Source organism: Pseudoliparis swirei, chromosome 7 (assembly GCF_029220125.1).
Source record: "Pseudoliparis swirei isolate HS2019 ecotype Mariana Trench chromosome 7, NWPU_hadal_v1, whole genome shotgun sequence".
In the NCBI taxonomy this organism is placed as follows: Eukaryota; Metazoa; Chordata; class Actinopteri; order Perciformes; family Liparidae; genus Pseudoliparis; species Pseudoliparis swirei.
In genome coordinates, this window is record NC_079394.1 from 24341241 (window position 1) to 24358673 (window position 17433).

Sequence of the window (17433 nt, forward strand, 5' to 3'; positions counted from 1 at the left end):
AGGGGAAATATACATTAAATTGTGTTAAGACAACAGACAACAGTATAGAAAACAAATATAAATACTGAGTAGGCCTATAGGCCTACCATATATTTGATCTTTTAGATCATTTATATCAGCCCAGCAATCAACACCTGTGAGGAATTTATAAACATATTTAAATTAATTGGTTTAATATAACAGGGGAATGTTTTTCTGAGTGTCTATTCTATGGAACATGTGTGAGAAGCACATTTGTTGATATAGTTATGATAAGATAAGCTCAATGTTATTGATCCCACACAGGTGAGCATTTAAATGTATGAGTAAAAAGGACATAAAACAGATGCATATTATAGTTAAGGCACATAACCTCATAACATTAGAATACCACATTAATATGATCCTATTTGATCCTCCAGAGCTTTTAAAGGGACTGGTGAGCGACGCTGTGGCGACACTGTTTCTGTCCCTGTGTCTGTGTAGGTTAACCACGAGGCACCAGGACTCATATGTCACAACCACCACGCCTCGTTATTCAACCCATCTCCTTCCTCAGGAAATCAGTCACAATTAGCTTCCTAAGAATAGCTCCATCTTTTCTTAATAGCCACTGTGATTTTATTCCCATTGGATAATTCATGTTCTCTGATGTTTTTTTGGTCTGTTAACTGGTCATTAAAGAGCTGAGAACATGAGTCGTGGCTGTTGGTTTGACGCATGTCCTCTTTGTTTCCATCTGTGTTAGATTAGAGCTCACACCCCCCGATTCTTGATGAGGAGAATCACACACGCAGTCACACAAATGTATTTCTAAATGAGACCTATTGCAGACGGCCAAAAGCTCTGCAACACGTTGTGTTCCTCCAGCAGGAGTCTTATCTCTTTGAGTTATTCTCTATCGAATCCATTAAACACAACTGACCGTGTGCTGCAAGCCTCCTCCCTCGTGTTGAAGGATTTAAGAAGTGCTCCAATTATCCCCATTTTTTATATATTTTTTGTAGGCATTTCAGAAACTTGACAAACCACGGTTCTAAACACTTTTGTTTGCCGTCTTCATATGCGGGGGAATGTTTTCACAACTCCTCCAACTCAGGAGCTCCAGGCCCGGAAACAACGTCACGTATACAAGCATCTGTCCTCGTTGAGTTCCTCAGAGTTCTCTATCTGACGGGACAGAAGGACGACACACAGGCTCTGTATCACACACACACACACACACACATACACACACACACACACACACACACACACTGATCCACACACTGTAATATCCCAGTATTTGTTGTATTGCTAGGCTAAGCTAACCAGCTGCTCGCTGACATTTAGCAAACAAATATGACAGTGGTATTGATCTTCTAATATAACTCAAGCCCTCAGGCAGGAAAGAAAAATAAGCATCTTTGGCAAAAAGTAACGGGAAGCTAGCACCAGAATATTCCTCTGAACATGGGTGCCGTTGGCGGGATAAAAACATGACATTTTGTGAAAAATAAACCCTTGTGAGGCTGGATGAGGGCAACATTTGGACCGTCTCCACAGGTTTACGTAACGAAGCTAATGAAGACAACAGCGGCCCTTCATTAAGAGTCCCATTGACTTCGCTGTTGTGCACTATCGTACTTCTCTGGGAAAAGATTTAGGAAGCAGCACCGTGTTTTCTTTCTTTCAGTATAAACAGGAAAGTCTTTTTTCTTCTTTGCAAACATTTACAGTCTGATAATAAAGTGCGTCTCACACACCCACAGACCACGTCACAGGCACACGAGTAAATACATACAGATGAAACTCGTGGGTTGAGTCAGAGCGAGCGATCGGTTTTGAAGAAAGGGGATGAAATATTAAAGAAACATCTGGAACACCCTCTCCAAGTGCACATCCGTCGGATCATCAATGAGGACACTGCAAAGTTAGAGAATGATAACATCTTAAATAAATATTTGATATCAAGCAGCTCAAATAAGTGTCTTTTTGAAGACCGATCATTCGGTTTTAATATCTTAACTTACCTGAGACATTGGATGATGGGAAAATCTCAATCTACATATAAAATGTACACAAGTAGATCTGCTACACCTGACTAAGAAATTAATAACATCTGATTTATAAAATTGTGTTTGCAAACCGTTTGGGACAAAGTACTTGGACCGTGTGTGTCACGGGAATTGATACGAGTATAACAAATTAAATATGACGCAAAAGGTTTTAAAAAGTACAATAGAAAAAAAGCCTTTTCAAGTAAAGAGGAGAGGTGGAGTGAAAGGTGTGAGGCCATGAAAGCAGATAGGCGGGTCACCGCGGTGTCCTGGATGGTTTGGGAAGTTGCTCCAACCATCAGTGAGAAGTTGTAAAAACGAGTTTACAAGTGTTTTTATGTCCGTTCCTAAAATAGTGGCAGCCAATGGGCTCCATTAACGACGTCAGTAAATTGTCCTTTATGTGAGCTTTAGCGCCAATTTTTTTAGCCACTAACTAACATTCAGGAATGATACCTGGTCAGAGGGTCAAAAGGTCAAGGTGACCTCTCCATCCCGCTCTCCACTTGGACTCGAGGATTCATCAAAGGCCACTGTGACACTCAATAATTAATATTCTAATGATGACAATTTCACTAGGACGTCAGACATGGATGTGAACCGCAACTTGACCAGTTGCTGGTAATTCTAGTTTATATAGAATTTGATAATTTTCCCATTTTCTAAACAAATAAATGTAAACTAACAATATATTTGATCTAAAATTGTACAGCACGAATAATGTCATTATTTTTGTCCTGTCACTAATAAACAATTTTGCAAGGCATATTACTGAACACATCATATGTCGCAAAAAAACTTGAGCAATAAATGTTTGTTACTGTGCATTTGTACAAGAGTAATGAATAGACATCAGAGATGACTATTTTATTTTTTATGTTAATAAAATTAAAAAAATAGTATACATGTGTAGTATTTCCTTAACTTAAATAATTGTATAATTTAAATAGTTTTGGGACAGTTCAAGTTGTTTAAATAGATTAAATAAATTCCTCTCTCGAAAAGCCTAAAACATATTTTACATGTCCTGGTTTTCGCATCAAAATCGCCTCGAAATATCGTGGTCTCAATCAAGCGTGACGACATGGTTAAAAACCAAAGAAGAAGAAGAAGCGGTGGAGCTGGAGCCCGGAGCAGCGGCTCCTCGTGGGCGGCTCCCTTCAGGTCTACAGGAAATATGAGGACCAGGAAGTAGAAAGTTCTTATGTTGAGTCGCCGACATACCCGCTGAACGTCCACGAGCTTAACTCGGTTTAAAGAAACACCAGGTACGAAGTTCAAGGTATGTTCTAGTCGAAATTATAATAAATCATAATAATAAGTTAAAGTGCTTTTTCCCCCCTGCACGAAAATAAAAACACGTCGCGTTACGTTGTGATAACTTCAGACAACCGGAAACACAAACAGTGTTTTCATTGTGTTTCTGTGCTTCGTTATGAGAAGGGGGGTTCAGACCTGTGTGATACCTTCTGTACTACCATATATATATTTATAAGGTGTACAAGGAGCACTTTATACAACTAGACCGGCTCCTCCATAGACTCTGTTCATTTTAGTAATCAATGCATCTGTTGATTTATTATTTGTTTCACAATAATTTCTTGAGTCTAGTTTCTAAATGTGAGAACATAATTTTGTATTCATTTTTCACATTTTATTGGGAGTATTTCTACCTGCAATGTTTATTTGGCAAATAATAAATCAAAATGAGAAAATGACACTATTTCCCAGAAGTCCCAAGAAACATGATGTGTCCACTCAACAGTCCACAAGCCAAAGATATTCAACTTATAATTATATAAAACTGAGGAAAATTATGCATATTTTCAGAAGTTTCAAGCAAAGAATGTTTCGTGTTTTATACTTGATTATTTATTGAAATACTATTGTTTTGTAATTTGTTGATGCCTGTATATTCTCAGAAGAACGAAAGCCTCCGCTGTGCTTTGAGAGTGCTGTTTCCATGCTAAAAGTTATTAACATTATAAATACATGCCAAACATTCACAGCAGCACATTATCAATCCAATTTCTATTTATGTTTTTATCAAGTGTTTGCTCAAAGACTGCACCGGGCACACAGCACAGCCTCGAAACAACAAGCCATTTCTCTTTCATGGCAACCTCCGGACTAACTTAACAACTTTGTGTGGTAATGATCTGTGTCAACCAGTGTTTTTGTTTATAAATCATGGAGTACGACCTTAGACTGAAGTTTATTCTGGTTATTTGTCATGTTGGAACCAGCGAAGGAGGCCATGAATCGAGTCCCCCTGCAGCAGCAGAGCTGTGGGTCCTGGGAGCTGAAGGAGCGGCTCGGCACCGGAGGCTTTGGGAACGTCACGCGATGGCAAAACAAGGTACGCGGCGCACTATTCTAACACGCAGCAACACCGGTGTTATCATCCGTGTAATTATATTTGGGGCTGTGTGCGGGGCCGTGATCTCCGACCGAATGGAGAAACATGAGGATGTTTAAGTAACGCAGCATTTCAAGCCGACAGGAGGAAACTAAAGCCGTCCGGCCAGCGTGTCCCAGCAGACAGCCACACCGTCGCCATCAGGGCAACGAGCGACTCATCACAAAGCTTTGAAAATAAATGAGCCCAGCAGAAGGTCCCAGACGCCTCTTGTCAAGTACTATATCAAACTAATTCAATACTTAAGTAAATTAATTTGACAAATTTAATCCTTGATTTACCTATTTCCAAATTGGCATCTATTTGTTTACATTGTGCCGAACTGCCACCATTAAAAGGCCAAAAGGCTGAATCTAAAAGATATGTCTCTGGTGTCTGTGCGGTCATATTCTTCTGGACATCGGTCCAGGAAGCCGTCTTCTCTTGTTCACTCATGCCTCGTCACAGGATGAGGGCATTGTTGAGCTGCATCAGGACCCGATGGGAATAGTAACCCGCCCGCTTAGTGGACCTTCCTCTTCCTCTCTTTAAAGCAGTTGTATTACTCACAGTGGGGGATATACAAACGATGGAGTCAGAAGCTGCAGGGAAGCGCTCATGAATATGACACCGGAGGAAATGTTTCCTCTGGCGGGTTTCAAATGTTCAGGAGTGTTTTCACAAACACGAGCAGCTTGGTGGACCGCTGTGTGTCCTTTTCTTTAAGAATACATCGAGAAATGATGTAAGGATTGTCGTCTGATTAAATTATACCTCTATTCATAGTGATACAGGAAGTCTTGTTCAAGAATGAATGTATTGTGTAACGAATCCCAGTGAAACTGATCATCTCTGCCACGGCGGGTTTATGATGACTGAACTTCCTTCGGAGGAAATGTCCCGTCTTCCTGTATTAGTGACAACGCTGTGGACTATCTTTAGCCCTCAGATCAGGTTATGTAGGCAGGTGGGCGCCTTGATGAAGCCATGAGAAACAGGCAGTGAGATTGATCACCATTTTTGGGAAAAAGGTATCGACATGTATTTGTATCCGTGTCATCCCTCCTTTCCCTCCCCCTTTATTTTTTACATTTTTACTATTGTTATTACCAAATACCTGACCAGAGGGCATCCTGAAAAGAAGTACAGTTTTTAGATCATTTTGAATTCTAGGCTTTTAAAAAACATTTCCACTGCTTTAAAGCACCTGTCACCTGTTTTGGTGTAAATGATGTCTCTCAAAATCTATCAAAAGCTATATATCTATATCTAGGGGACAAAATGTCATCTTGAGGTCGAGGAAATTTCAACCGACATTTCTGACTGCGTTTTGATTGTTTTGGAGAACAAAATCGGGAGAGTAATTGGCATATGAATCAATTATGAAGGTAATCAGGAGTTGCAGCCGTAAATGTAAACGGACAATGAACTGCGACATAAATTCATAAATATGTCCACGTCAAAACACTTCAAATCTTGAATTACGATTTACAATCTTTAAGTGAAAGTTACTCCAAAAAACTTCCGCTTTGTGGTGACTTTGGCGGTCCCCGTGGACAAAAGTGGAAAACCCTCTAATTTTACTGCAGCAGTTGTCTGACAGTCTTCCTCGCTCAGTCCTGGTTCTGGCTCCCCCCCCCCCCCTCCCTCCCCTCCGCCTGGCCCAGCAATACTAGGTCTTCTTGGTCTTGACTTCTACGGGTCATATAGATGCATCAGTATTAACCAGTAAACATTTTCTCACAGCTTTCCTTTTGTACATAATGCCTATAAGTAATATCTCAAACGTGTGTGTGTGTGTGATTTCAGGACACAGAGGAACAGATCGCCATAAAGCAGTGCCGTCAGGAGCTGAGTGAGAGAAACAAAGAGAGGTGGTGTCTGGAGATCCAGATCATGAGGAGGTCAGTGTCATCCACCTGCTGAAGAGCCCCAGAGCAAATACAGAGATGAAGAGGTTGGATCCCCGCCGCCCTGCCGGCACATAGCAGCTTCATTAGATCCTTCTTGGCTTTTATTGGCAAAATATTGGAGGGGGGGGGGGTGGACAAAGTTTTGACAAAGTTTCCTGTCGCATGGCTGCATCTTCACCAGGACGCCTTCTCAGTGTTCCTGTGCTATAAACAGACATTTATGTGGGACTGTGTACCATACGAGCACGACATTTACTACAATAATAAAGCCATAAACTCTATTTTACACAGGCCTGTGCGCTCGGGATTAGGTAATAAAGCGAAAACTGTGTGTGTGTGTGTGGGGGGGGGGTCTTTTTCCTGCGGTAACGGATCTTTATGTCTGACGCACTTAACTCGGGTAAAGAAGTTGGTGACCCTCCCCCCCCCCACGTCCCCACCAATTCCTTTTCCCAGCCAAACTCTTTGATGCGTTTCCTTGAAGCTCTTCTTTTGACACGGGAGGCGTGCGTATGTGTGGCGTGCTTCTGAGTTAGACGTTTGACTTCTCTGCACCCCGTCTGTAGCTCTCATTTACAAAACCTGAATTTGCATCCCGAAATAGTAAGAATCACACCCAAAGACATTAAATAATTAGGCGAGCGTTGACGTTTTGAGTTATTTTGGTCTGTTTGGTGGTTATTTTGGACATGTTGATGTGCTTCGCCTCGGAGTGAGTATTTCATTTCCACACGCTGTGTTGCCCATTAGCAGTTCTGGTTTGGCTGTGGGGGTCACTGGAGTCGAATGGCAGCTCATGCTGTTGTTTTTAATAGATTTTGTGAGATGTGTGTTTTGTAAAACAAGTATAAAACCATTTATTTCCTAGTCCCAGTTTAACAAGTGTGTTGTTTTCAGACATGGTCCCGACCACAACCCTCCGTGCACCCACGCTCAACCCCAGGGGGAAACCACAGGGCAGGGGACGCATACATGACAACCTATTATTATATTATTACAGCTACTTAATACGCATGCTATGTTTTTGTTTTTGATGATGTGTGGGTTATATTTCATCACTTTTGTTCTCATCTGCTAAATTGTTGTGAAAGAAAAAAATTGTTTTGCAATTCCCTCCCACTCTTTTATTTGTATTAATGTGAGCTGAAGAGAGGCAGAACAAAGAACTGTTTTCCGCGTCATTCAGGTTGGGTTACCAGAGAAAACTAACATGTGATGACTGATAATCACGTAACTGCAGCTTATTATTGTCGTGATGCCTCTCATACATCTCCAGCTGTCTGAGCCATTCACACACACACTGTTGCATGTTGTCCAAGGTTGTGATTACTCACCATCTTCCTGGTGCATCTGGTATCCCTTATCTTATTGTATTTCTTTGTTGTTTTCTCAAAGAGGGCTCGACCATGTGATAATCATGAAAAACACATTGTTTCAATCAGTTATGAAACAGCGAAGATTAAGAAAGAGAGAAGGTAACGGAGCAGGTCAGAGGGCAAAGGAGGTGACGGGAAGGTTTGGCCTGTGAACTGTTTGCGCATGTAATTAAAATCCATTTTTAAAACATGTTTTTTGGCCGTAACTAAAGAATTTATATGCCAAGTATGTCATGTTCCTACACAAACATGGAATGGGTGAAGCGATGACGTCACTGCAACATGTTGCACAACCAAATTACTGGATCGTTTGAGTCTTCAGGCCTTTGAAGGCCCCTCGAATAATACAAGGAAAACAATCACGAGCGAGGAGGTGAACTCCTCAGAGCCAGGGGGGGGGGCCGTAGATATCGCTTCATTTCATTTGGTCCCAATCCCATAAACTCTGGGAACCACCGGTCCAGATTTAGATTGCGACAGTTTTCTTTTAATTGTCTTTTGTCCTCACTGGAACAAATGTGATGGGATACGTGGTTCTGACCGGTTTCCGCTCTTTTTGACTCTCGTAGGTTGGACCACGTCAACGTCGTTGCAGCCAGAGATGTTCCTGAGGGAATGCATCAAATGATAACCATCAACGACCTGCCGCTGCTGGCGATGGAGTACTGTCAGGGAGGAGACCTGAGAAAGGTAAACGTCTGGTTCCTGTCTGGGAGTGTGTGCCCAGAGGAGAGCTGCAGCAGAAAACAATCCCACAGCTCTTGTGAAATAAAGACGACAGGCACACTCAAAGCTGAAAACACAAATGTAACTACTGCTTATGCTTTGTCTGCCTCAGAGTTTAAGAACGTGTGATTTGTTTGGACCAGCAGTCAGGAGATTGTTTGCACTTCTTCCCCGGGCGAAAGCTGGAGCGTGTTTTAAATCTGAAAGCGACTCGAGTGTGCAGCCGCAGGGCGACAGACACCAGTCGGCCAACCGTCATGAATAACCGCACGGTGACATCCCAGACGGCCCAAAACTAAGCAGTCGCCTCTTTCCCCGGGCCTCCCACACGTTTCCAATGCCGGAAATTCAATCAAAGGATTGGACAACAAAAGTGCTGATTGGACAATTTGCAAAACTTCCGTGTTCGCTGCTACTTCTTAAAGTTCTGAAGAACGGTGCAAAAATGCCTCGTGAGAACCTTAATTCCCGTATTTGAGAGTTGAAACTTGGGTTTGTTTTCAGCTGGCATCTGAGCCTGTTTAGGACCTGCAATATATGCCTGATCCCTTCCAAACGGACCATTTATTTTAAAGAGGAGCGTCGAGAAGACGGCCTGACGCTCCTCATTGTCTCGAGTGTTTGTGTTTGTGCTCCATGCAGCATCTGAACCTCTTGGAGAACTGCTGTGGGATGAGGGAGGGCTCCGTCTTGATCCTGTTGCGGGACATTTGTGAGTATCCCGTGAGGCCCCGCCCCCCCGGTGACTGTAAAGTGTACCACTTTAAAGTGGTTGTGTGTGTGTGTGTGTGTGTTAGATTGATTGTTTGATTGAAGTGATCTGGCAGTGTTATTAGTTTCCTGTAGTCACAGTGACCAGTATCGTGATGTCACCGATGACCCACCGAACTCTTCGTCACTATGGCGACAGGGGACAGCAGGTTTACGTCAACAAGCGGACGCACTTACGCTCGGACCGCATCCATCAACAAGACATTTATACTACACACAGTGTAAATAGGGTTGAGAGAGGACACATATGGTCTCTAATGTAGCTAGAGTGGAGAGTAGAGGAGACTGACACACACACACACACACACACATAGAAACTCCTTTTCCTGTTACCCACTGGTTGACATTTCCTGATAATGAGTGATCCCCTTTAAACTGCTTTATGAGTGAGGGTAAAGACAAAGGCATGCACATCCACACCCAAACAAACACACACACACACACACACTCACACACACTCAGTCAGGTACCCAGAGGTTATGAGTTCCGCCCCGTTGAACCCTTTTTCCCAGCACACACACTAGTCACCCTGTTTGACGCACGAGTTGTACGACAGTATAGTTTCAGCTGTAAATTGAGACCAGACCGAATCCACCTAATTTCCTGCAGATTCAAGGAATGAGAATGAGTCTCGTCCTCTTACGTTGTTATTAAGGAGTTACTTTACTGAGAACAAGTGTTTCCTTGCCCTCTCTGGTTAACTGACCATCACCCAACCCAACAGTGATGTCACCGCGTTGGGTGACGCACTGTGACATCACTGGAGGTCAGAAACGCAACTCAATAACGTTTTTTTGAAAGAGCAGCTTTATTCCAGATGTCGTTTCTGTTTGCCGGCCTCTAGTTGTCTCATGTCTTACTTCTGGATGCAGTGAAGTATCGGCAAAGAAATGTAAAGAAAAGTTCTGCAAAGCTCGTCGTGGATCCAGAGGGAGCGGAACGAGGTCCGATGAACCGCCTCAAGCGATGTCACTTCACTTGAAGAACGAGAAAATGCAAAGAACTCGGGGAGGAGTGAGAGAGAAGAGGTTTTTACCAAACCTCGTAATCTCGGCTTGAGGCGATGTTAGACGCCACTGGGATGACACGACTGAATCTCCCCAACAATCTGGCAGAGGGCAAGTTGCATCGTGGGTAATGTAGGCGCCAGGTTTTGACAGGGAAGAAGGATGCGTGACATAACATGGACGACATGTCTGGTTTCTGCTGCATCCATTTTGGTTATTTCTTTTTTTCAAACCGTCCGGCGATCTTAAAGGAGTGCGACGCTGAATTGCGCAGACAGTTTTCCAAGCCACGCGACTCTTAACTCTTAACGTTCTCCTCCTTCCTCCCTTCAGCGTCGGCTCTGACCTACCTCCACAAGAAGAGGATCATCCACAGAGATCTGAAACCAGAGAACATCGTGCTGCAGCAGGGAGAGAAGAGAGTGAGTTAAAGGACGTTGTTGTTATGACAAATACACCCAAACCACAACAAAGAGGACGTATACAGCATCGGCTGCTCTTCCCCCTCTTCTGTGGGTTATGTTGGATTAAGTGCAGGAGACTCGTCTCTCCACATGTTTACCCAATCCCCCAACTGATCCGTACAGTTACGAGGAAGCTTTGGGATTGTACCTTCTCCTCTGGGCCTTCAGTGTGCTCCTTGTATCCTCCAGTAGGACACGAGGAAACGAAGAATGCTATATAAATGAGGCCAGACATATTAAAGAAGTTATATCTTCATGTTTATGCACACTGCTGTGTTTATAGACATTGAACCAAACGGACTTTATCTGCACAAAGTTTATTGTTTTGCATGAACTGGCACAGCGTGCAGTGTTTGGTCTGTGTGGGAGGGTGGACACGCAACAGCTGGACACTAAATGGACAGAAAAGCATTGAAAGTTGATTTCGGCTCATGGATTCTTGAATCCGTAAAGATTTAAAGGAATAGTTTGACATGTTGGCGCTTACCGCTGGAGACTTTAATGGGATGATACCACTTTCATCAGTGAAGTACAATATCTGGTCAACAGCCGCTAAGTTTAGCATGTAAGGCCTGAAACGGGGAAAGCGGCTGCAACAGCGACTCTGGAGCAGCGGCAACACCTGCTCACTTATTAACACGTTACATCGTGTCGGCTCGGTGCATCGACTTGCCGATCCAGTATTTTCGCCTAAATTGGAGGCCTTTTCGATACCGGTGTCGGAAAACAACTCGCCGGGAAAACCAAAGAAAACTAATAGTTCCAACAAGCTCCGGGGATTACTTTGGTCATGGCGTCGACCAAGAGAAGAGTTGTTGACTTTTTCAAACATATTTTTTGTCATACGGTCGCATTATATTGGGAGGGACTGTCCCTTTTTTAAATTGTCCATTTGTGATTGTAAGATGACATGTTGAATTTTTTTTGTTTTCGCTCTATCTTAATCTTAGTTGATCCACAAGATTATAGATCTGGGCTATGCCAAGGAGCTGGACCAGAGCAGCCTCTGCACCTCGTTTGTGGGAACCCTTCAGTATTTGGTGAGTGATGGAGCATTTGACACGTGATCTCTTCGCTGCGTTCTGGGCAGTAATGGCTGAACGTGTTTGTCCTCCAGGCTCCAGAGCTCATCGAGAGAGAGAAGTACACGGTCACTGTGGACTACTGGAGCTTCGGGACTTTGGTGTTCGAGTGCATCACAGGATTTCGCCCTTTCTTACCAACCTGGCAACCCGTTCCCTGGTAGGTACACCGTTCGGAAAGTACTATTTTTGAAGTTGGTGTAAAGTCAAACATTTCTCCCTTCTCAAATCGAAATGTTTCTCTTATTTTTCCTTTTTTTCTTTTGGTACTTCTGTCTAGCTTTTGCAAAACAAGCTCAAAAATGACGTTTTGGGAAGATACATTATTGTACCGTGAAAGGATTGAATAAATAAACGGGTTGCCAAAGTGAAGAATGGCAGGATGTGTGGGTTGTGCCAACCCCAAGGCCCCGTGTGCCTCACTATTATGATGAATAATAGATATGAAACCCCCGCGGGGTCTGCTTACCAAAATATACGCCTCCCTTACTTGCACGTTCAGTTCCCGGCACGCACAACGTTCACAGATCGAAATTCACCGTGATGAAATTGAGGAGGAAACGATAACACACATTTGTACATTTACATAAAGTTTACAAGATCTCCACATTTAGATTTGTTCAGGCCTTCTCTCTCATGTAATCCATCTGTATCCTTTCTAGGCACAACAAACTGAAGTTGAAGCAGAAGGATGACATCGTTGTCTACGAGGACCTTTCGGGGGAAGTCCGCTTCTCTAAACACCTGCCTCAGCCCAACGACCTCAACAGGTGATTTTAGACACAAAAGGATATCTATAAATATCAAATGCAAGGCTTTTATTATCTCAATCTCGATGGTGTTTGACAGTTTGTTAATAGAGAGATTGGAGAGGTGGCTCCGGCTGATGTTGAAGTGGTCCGCTCAGGAGAGAGGCAAAGACCCCGACGCTACGCCCATGGACTGCTTCTCCCGGCTGGAGGTCATTCTGCAGCTCAAGGTCAACTAAGTGACACAATCCCCTTTGTCTCATCTCATTTCCCCCCATGTGGACATCTTTTCGTGCTCTTACTGAAAACACGTGTGTCAGAAGAGCCTACAGCGTTGTCTCTGAGGTCACGCTGTGATGTCTGCCCTGTGCTCGTGTCCTTCTCCCCCCGGACTCCAGCTGGTCCACGTTCTGAACATGATCTCCGCTAAAATCCTGACGTACTCCGTCTCGGACGAAGAGACCGTGGCGGACCTGCAGCTGAGGATCGAGAAGGACTCCAACATCCCCGCGTCCAATCAGGAGCTGCTGCTGGAGGCGGGGCTAGCCCTGGAGCCTCACGGCCTGGCCACGCAGTGCGCCGTCGATTACATCGTAATGTCTTTACGCGACAATACACAGTAGTCAACAGCACGGTGCATTAAAGGACTTGTGTATAACAGTATTATCATCGTGCCCGCAGGAGATAGATGGCCGACGGACAGACTTTCCTCTGGTCTTCCTGTTCGATCGTTCCTCTTGCAGCTATGAGCCTCAGTTTGCTCCGCGCACCCTACCAGACAACATCCGCTACATCCGTGAGTACACAACAACAACAAGTATAAATAGATGTCTTCTCGTGCAATTCTGTGTACAGCTTTTCAACTTTTCAAATGAATTGATTATCCCTGAGTTGAAAACCTTGTGGCGAAGCTACAAATTGCAACAACCAGAATAACAATAAGCATGCAAACCTTTTTGCCCTGGTTTCTTGTCACAGAAACCGGCCATAAACAAGTTCTGGCCTACAGCCCTCTGAGGAGGACCTGCGGCCAGGCGTGGCACACCATCCGCTCCCTGAAGGAGGACTGGCAAAGGCTGCAGCAGGGCCAGAAAGCCGCCATGTAGGAAAACACACACTCGAAGCCCACCTGCCGCCCGCGCACAACAAACGTCGACTGCGTGGCGGAAAACAAAACCGCGTGCCTTTGCCGCTTGTCTTTCAGCATGAGCCTCCTGAGGTACAACTCGTCGCTGTCCAAGCAGAAGAACGAGATGGTGTCCATGCACCAGAGACTCATGGCCAAGCTGGACTTCTTCACCACCAGCCTCCACATCGACATGGACAAGTACCAGGAGCAGACGGCCACCGGGATCGGTAGGAAAGAGGGCCGGTTTACATTTAATCTGCCCTCTAATTGTAATTATGCATTTCCTTAATTGGCTAACGGTCGTCTTCTTACAAAAAAAAAATTCTAGCGTCGGAGAAACTCATGGGCGTGTGGCGGGAGATGGAGCAGACCGCTGTCAGCTGTGGCCAGGTGTGCGCGTGTGCGTGTGCGTGTGCGCGTGTGCGTGTGCGTGTGCGTGTGTGTGTGTGTGTGTGTGTGTGTGTGTGTGTGTGTGTGTGTGTGCGTGTGCGTGTGCGTGTGCGTGTGTGTGTGCGTGTGTGTGTGTGTGTGTGTGTGCTTTAAACCCCTGGTGTGGTTGTCTAGGCCAAGGTGAGCGAGCTGGAGGACGAGATGATGCAGCTGCAGCCGGACATCGTGGATGTGCAGCGGCAGCCGTGGAGGAGCGGCGAGGCTCTGGACTCGCTGTACGTCTGAACCCAACTGAACTCTTCAACAAAAATCCCCCCCAAAAAAACAAACTGATTTGTGATCTTGAACCTCCCTCTCTTCTTCCCCCTGTTTCCTTCCCAGCGAAGGGAAAGCCATGGAGCTGTTCCGCAGACTGCGAGAGAAACCACGAGGTTTGGATGTCCGCCCGCCTCCCGTGCTACCCTCGGTGCGACGCCATTTGATAAACACGGCTCTTCTTCTTTCCCCTTGCCCTGCTCAGACCAGAGGCTGCCCGGGGACAGCGGCGAGGTGGTGCGCCTGGTGGTCCAGGCCGTGCATTTCTACGAGAGGAAGCTGCGAGACTTCTACACGCACCTCAGGTACTCGGATGCCAAGCGCTGCGTTTTCATTCAAGTCGTGGAAAACAACTCCCAGATCACATGGAGCAGGCATGCCCTTTGAAGAAGAAAAATAAGAGAAACAAAGGGGGGGGGGGTGGAGTCCTTCGATGTCCTGTCGTCAATGTGTGTGTCTGTAAGGAAACGAAGCTGCGAAGGTATCGGCTGAGATTCCCGTCTATAGACATAGACGGCGGGATGGGACACTTCCTATTCACGACTTCTTCTTCTTCTCTCCTTGTGCCTCCGGTAATTTGGCCGCGGTTCGTGCTGGATGCAGTAAGACCGCGGCGTGCCGCCAGCGCGTGATGGAGCTGCTGCCCAAGGTGGAGGGCGTGGTCCAGAGCATGGCCGAGAGCGAGCAGGTCCTGATGGGTCTGCAGGAGAGGCGACAGCGGGAGCTTTGGAACCTGCTCAAAGTGGCCTGTGTGAGGATGCATGAACCACACACACACACAGACACACACACTCCTAACTCGTGCATATGAATAATAATAAAATAAAATATAATTATAAAATAAAAATAAAAATTATTGCATACAATTGTTTTGGGGATATATTTTCGGAGTCGCTAGTAATAATATTCATTAAACAGCAGCGGGTGAGTAAAGGTTTCATTTATTTTTTTATAATTTATATTTAAATCCAATCAGCTTTTCTTCCTCTATCCAGATTATGACGTGAGCTTCCGGAAGCTCGTACCAACCAATAATCCAACCGATAGAATAATCCATCCATCAATCGACGAAGGAGGAGTGTGTGACAGTAGCTCCTTCTCGGCCCGCCTTCTCCTTTCAGCAATCCAAATCGAATGCAAACGATTCGAGTTTAAATCCCTGTAACTGTGCGCCCCCCCCCCCATCAAATATTCCCTCTCTCCACTGTCCGTGTTCCACCGGGACTTTAACTCTCGAGCGGCGCTCTTCTCCGTGTGTTTCCCTGCCACGACACTCGTGAAGGAACGTCTTGTCTTGTGCAGAGTAAAGTCCGCAGCCCGGTGAGCGGGAGTCCCGATGGATTACCAACCCCGTCTTCAGTGCCGCCTCTGCTGACCCCCAGACACAGCCTGCAGCAGTTGTGAGTGCACCTAACACACGCACACACACACACACACATACATACCACACACTGGAGTTGAAAGGATGTTTTCCATTTAGCATTTAGACTTATCTTTTGAAGATATTGTCAAGGACCACTTATCTGTACCCAGAGACACGACTGTAAGAAGGTTTTTAATCCACGACACTTCTTCATGTTTTTTCACACTCGAGTCCAAACTGTGGACGTTTTCTTTGTGCTATTTTTTGAAAGTCACAATTTTAATTTCCCACAAGACAAAACTAGCGCCGGCGTTGTGACTCTGCATGAATCCCTCTGGGTGTGTCCGCAGTGACGAGTCTCTCGTGGAGGAGAGCCGGACGTTCGAGGGCCGACTCCAGAGCCTGCTGCATGACACCATCCAGGACTCGCAGAGCAGCATGGAGGTACTTGTTGTTGTTGTTGTTGTTGTTGTGTTGCGTAGTTCATGATCATTTCATCATGTGTGATGACTTCTTTGGTCCCAGGTGCTGAGGGAGTGGACGTGGCTGAATGGAGGCCAGAACTTGTCCAGTGACCTCTCCTGAATTGGGGAGTGGAGTAGGGGTCATTCTTTGCCTTACACGTGGCGCTCTACTGCCCCCGTGTGGATGGGATGTCAAACTACAGGGGGAAGTGGCCGGAGCTGTTTTGAAAACAAATGGGAACGGAGTAATGGCTGCTGTCTTAGTGAGATAAGGAGCTGTCAGAGCTCGTAAAAGAGTCAAATAAACGCCAAACGTATCGTCGATTATCATCAGGGGGATCTTTTAAAAACATTTTTTTTACCCACTTCTCATTTTAACAAAACGTGAAATATGTTTTGGGGTAAAGTTGCACTTCATGATGCGCACAACGACGCGCACTCCTTCAGTGTTACAGGGCGCTCCTTTATTCACGGAGAACTTTAATTCTCAAATTTAGAAGTGAGAGAAAGAATGAATGTAACCAAAATGGACAAGATATCAAATATTTCTCTTGCATTTTGAAACTATCTGTGTTGCATTGGTTTCACCATGAACTTGTATAAGTAAAAATACACATGTCAAGCTTTATGCACATTCATCCCAGGTTGTATTTCTTACAATGTCCTTTGACTGTATTATGTGCCTTCGTGTAAATATGTATCCAGTTTCTCTGGACTTATATTTTCATTACAAATGTTTCATCAAGAGAATCATTGAACGGCATGGGTAACGTTTATAACTGTAAAATTAGTATCTATCTGAGTCTATGCTGAACGACTGTCTGAATGTGATTTCTTAATTGTTGTTTTACATCTACTGATAATTATATCGAGGGTGGACACAATAACAGCAACACCTGAACAATATTGTGCATTCCCTGCAATAATTTGAAGTGTTGTGAAGTTTGTCGTGTGAAAGTCATGCTGAGACGGTTTATTGCGTTTCACACTTGACGTGGTCCATAACGCCGGTTTTCTTTCTTTTTTTAAAGGAGAAATAAAGGATGTTATCAGTCTAATCTATGGGTTAAAAACATTTCTCAAATGTTTGGATTGTGGAAAAACTGTAAAAACGGAGCTATTAAACATTAGAATTGGCTTCACCCCCTTTACACCTAACGTGTGTGTATTCTAGTTATAATTCCAAGTATCATGTCGGGTCTATTTGTAAACACTCGATGCTGAAGTGTATCTTGAATACAGTATTTTATTTTAAGAGATGTTCTCTT

General features: G+C 44.6%; 1 protein-coding gene across 7 annotated transcripts; it reads left to right on the top strand.

Moving 5' to 3' along the window:
* The first annotated feature begins 3193 nt into the window (after positions 1–3193).
* Positions 3194–17420, top strand: ikbkb (inhibitor of nuclear factor kappa B kinase subunit beta). 7 transcript variants are annotated; one of them, XM_056418130.1, is made up of 23 exons: positions 3205–3300; positions 4070–4169; positions 4265–4377; positions 6226–6320; positions 8275–8395; positions 9074–9143; positions 10543–10631; positions 11624–11713; positions 11791–11915; positions 12418–12525; positions 12605–12734; positions 12903–13097; positions 13186–13300; positions 13483–13606; positions 13709–13860; positions 13962–14023; positions 14198–14298; positions 14405–14454; positions 14544–14643; positions 14942–15089; positions 15641–15738; positions 16052–16145; positions 16227–17420. In XM_056418130.1, the coding sequence occupies exons 3-23, from the start codon at positions 4276–4278 to the stop codon at positions 16284–16286; spliced, it is 2229 nt and encodes a 742-aa protein (XP_056274105.1). In that variant the 5' UTR covers positions 3205–3300; positions 4070–4169; positions 4265–4275; the 3' UTR covers positions 16287–17420. The 7 variants fall into 7 exon arrangements, with proteins under 7 accessions (XP_056274104.1, XP_056274109.1, XP_056274103.1 ...); XM_056418131.1 differs by having other exon boundaries at positions 3258–3286; XM_056418129.1 differs by lacking the exon at positions 4070–4169 and having other exon boundaries at positions 3194–3286.
* Positions 17421–17433: the final 13 nt, after the last annotated feature.